This window comes from Dipodomys merriami, unplaced genomic scaffold (assembly GCF_024711535.1).
Source record: "Dipodomys merriami isolate MVZ:Mamm:240054 unplaced genomic scaffold, mDipMer1.0.p SCAF_84, whole genome shotgun sequence".
Lineage (NCBI taxonomy): Eukaryota > Metazoa > Chordata > Mammalia > Rodentia > Heteromyidae > Dipodomys > Dipodomys merriami.
The window spans coordinates 1,497,208-1,499,707 of record NW_027206446.1 but is presented as its reverse complement, the minus strand read 5'-3'; the positions used below and the strand labels follow the sequence as shown (position 1 = coordinate 1,499,707).

The following is a 2,500-nucleotide window of genomic DNA, read 5'->3' as shown; positions in this document are numbered from 1 at the left end:
TTGGGAAGACCAACCCAAGAGACCCTGACCTCCAACGAACCTGCAGAAAAACTCCGAAGTGGAGCTGTGGCTCAAGTGGTAGAGCGCCCACCTTGAGCAAAACAAAAAGAAAAAAGCTGAGTGCTCAGGCCTCAGTCCTGGACACACACACACACACACACACACACACACACACACACACACACACACGCACACACACACACACGCACACACACACGCAAACTAAGACAGTAACAATTGATGTGTGAAGTCTGCCCGTGGTCCAGCCTCTTTACGCGTGTGTCTGATTTTCTGGTTTTCGTCTCCCTGCAGGTTTTATAGAAACGGGAGCCATCATCGGCCCTCTGATTGGACTTCTCCTCGCCTCTTTCTGTGCGAACATTTACGTGGACGCCGGGTCTGTGAACACAGGTAACCCCACAGGAAGCCCTTCCTCCCAGCAGGCCCCGGTGTGCACGGGATCTCCAGGGGGGTCTCTGCCTGCCATCCGCCCTCCAGACCCCCCCAGTGTACAGATGAGAAAACCAAAGCAGGGCAGGATCAAGTGTTATCTTATGTTCAGGCCTGTCAGCCCAGCTACTCGGGAGGCTGAGATCGGAGGATCACAGTTTGAGGCCAGCCCGGACAGGAAAGTCTGTGAGACTCTCATCTCCCATGAACCACCAGAAAACCAGATGTGGCGCTGTGGCTCAAGTGGTAGAGCACCAGCCTTGAGCAAAAAGAGCTCAGGGGACAGCGCCCAGGCCCCGAGTTCAAGACCCCTAACCGACAAACAGCAATAGCAACAACAAAGCAAAAAACAATTACTCTCTTTGGAGTCAAAATCCAATTGCTCTGATTTTTTTCCCCTTTGGTGCAGTACTGGGGCTTGAACTCAGGGCCTTGTGCTTTGGGTTGGCTCTTTCCATCCAGGCTGGTGCTGTACCCCTTGAACTGCACCCCCACTTCCAATTCAGTACTTTTAACTAATACCTAAACGTTGTAGATGCGCTGTATTCGCTGGGTGAATGCAGAATTGGCGTTCTGCTATAGAATCCACCTTCAACTTGAGAGCCAAGGGATCAATTTCAGATCCGGTTTTGTTTTTGTGCTGTCCTGGGGCTTGAACTCTGGAATTGGTCACTGTCCCTGAAGTGTGTGTGTGTGTGTGTGTGTGTGTGTGTTCCTGAAGCGAGGTGCTCTACCACGTGAGCCACAGCTCTGCTTTTGGCTTTTATTCTTTGGTGGTTCCTTGGAGATCAGAGTCTCAGGGACTTTCCTGCCCGGGCTGGCCTCCATCCCCGATCCTCAGCTCTCGGCCTCCTGAGTAGCCGGGATGACAGGCGTGCGCTCCTGGTGCTGGGTCTCGGCTATGTTTTCAACTCTCTGATTATATCTACTTTGTATGGAGAGGGAGATACAGCTATCTTGGTGGTTTTTAACCCTCAGGTAAAACCCAACCGCGATCATTTAAGCAGGCTTGTTTTGTGTTTCCCCGTGAGGACTGAGCGCACCCGGCAGACGTGAATATATACGAGCGCGCGTGTTTCCTTACAGACGACCTGACCATCGGCCCCACGGACACGCGCTGGGTGGGCGCCTGGTGGTTTGGCTTTCTCATCTGCGCCGCGGTGAACATCCTGACGGCCATTCCCTTCTTCTTCCTGCCCAAAACCCTCCGGAAGGAAGGCCTGGACGAGGAGGCCAGCTCGGTGACCAAGGATAAGGAGAAGGAGAGAGGAGCCGTGGCCGAGGCCAGCGGGAGCATCACCAAAGGCAAATCCCCCCCAGCTAGTGAGGGGGAGCCGGGTTCCAATCCTACCCCAGCGGCTGGGCTGGGTGAAGATCAGCGCTCACCCAGTCTCTGGTCCAACCTGTCCGCCGTCTCCCCATGTCCCTCACTTCACGCAGATGACGCCATTTCCCAGCAGAATTCTGTCTTCCATCTGCTGGCCTGGAAGGTTCTATCTGTCGGGGCACTCAGTAATCTACACGCATCTGTCACGCGTGACTTCCAAAATACCTGCTTTACACAAACGAATCTGTCTGTCTGTCTATCTATCTATCTATCTATCTATCTATCTATCTATCTATCTATCTATCCATCCATGTATCCATCCATCCATATTGCTGGAGTCCTTGGTCTTGAACTCAGGGCCTGGGCGCTGTCCCAGAGCTTCTTTTGCTCAAGGCTGGCGTTCTACCACATGAGCCACACCCTCGTTCCAGCTTTTTCTGTGGTTCATTGGAGATAAGATTCTCCCCGGCTTTCCTGCCCTGGGCAGGCTTTGACCCACGGTGCTTGGATCTTGGTACCTGGCTGATCCTGTAGTGACTGTTGGTCACCGGCTGGGTGGGACCTGACTGTGTTTCTCTGGCCCCTCCTTGCAGACTTCCTGCCGTTCATGAAGAGTCTCTCGTGTAACCCCATTTACATGCTCTTCACGCTCATCAGCGTGCTGCAGTTCAACGCCTTTGTCAACATGTTTTCCTTCATGCCCAAGTACCTGGAGCAGCAGTA

General features: G+C 53.3%; 1 protein-coding gene across 1 annotated transcript in view; it reads left to right on the top strand.

Annotated features, from left to right (window-relative positions):
• The window catches only part of LOC138820017 (solute carrier organic anion transporter family member 1A2-like), a 55,056-nt gene that overhangs the window by 48,114 nt on the left and 4,442 nt on the right, over window positions 1–2,500 (top strand). Inside the window, exons 7-9 of the mRNA XM_070011656.1 lie at window positions 313–411; window positions 1,537–1,755; window positions 2,371–2,497. Coding sequence (XP_069867757.1) covers window positions 313–411; window positions 1,537–1,755; window positions 2,371–2,497 — 445 coding nt within the window. The remainder of the gene's footprint in view (window positions 1–312; window positions 412–1,536; window positions 1,756–2,370; window positions 2,498–2,500) is intronic.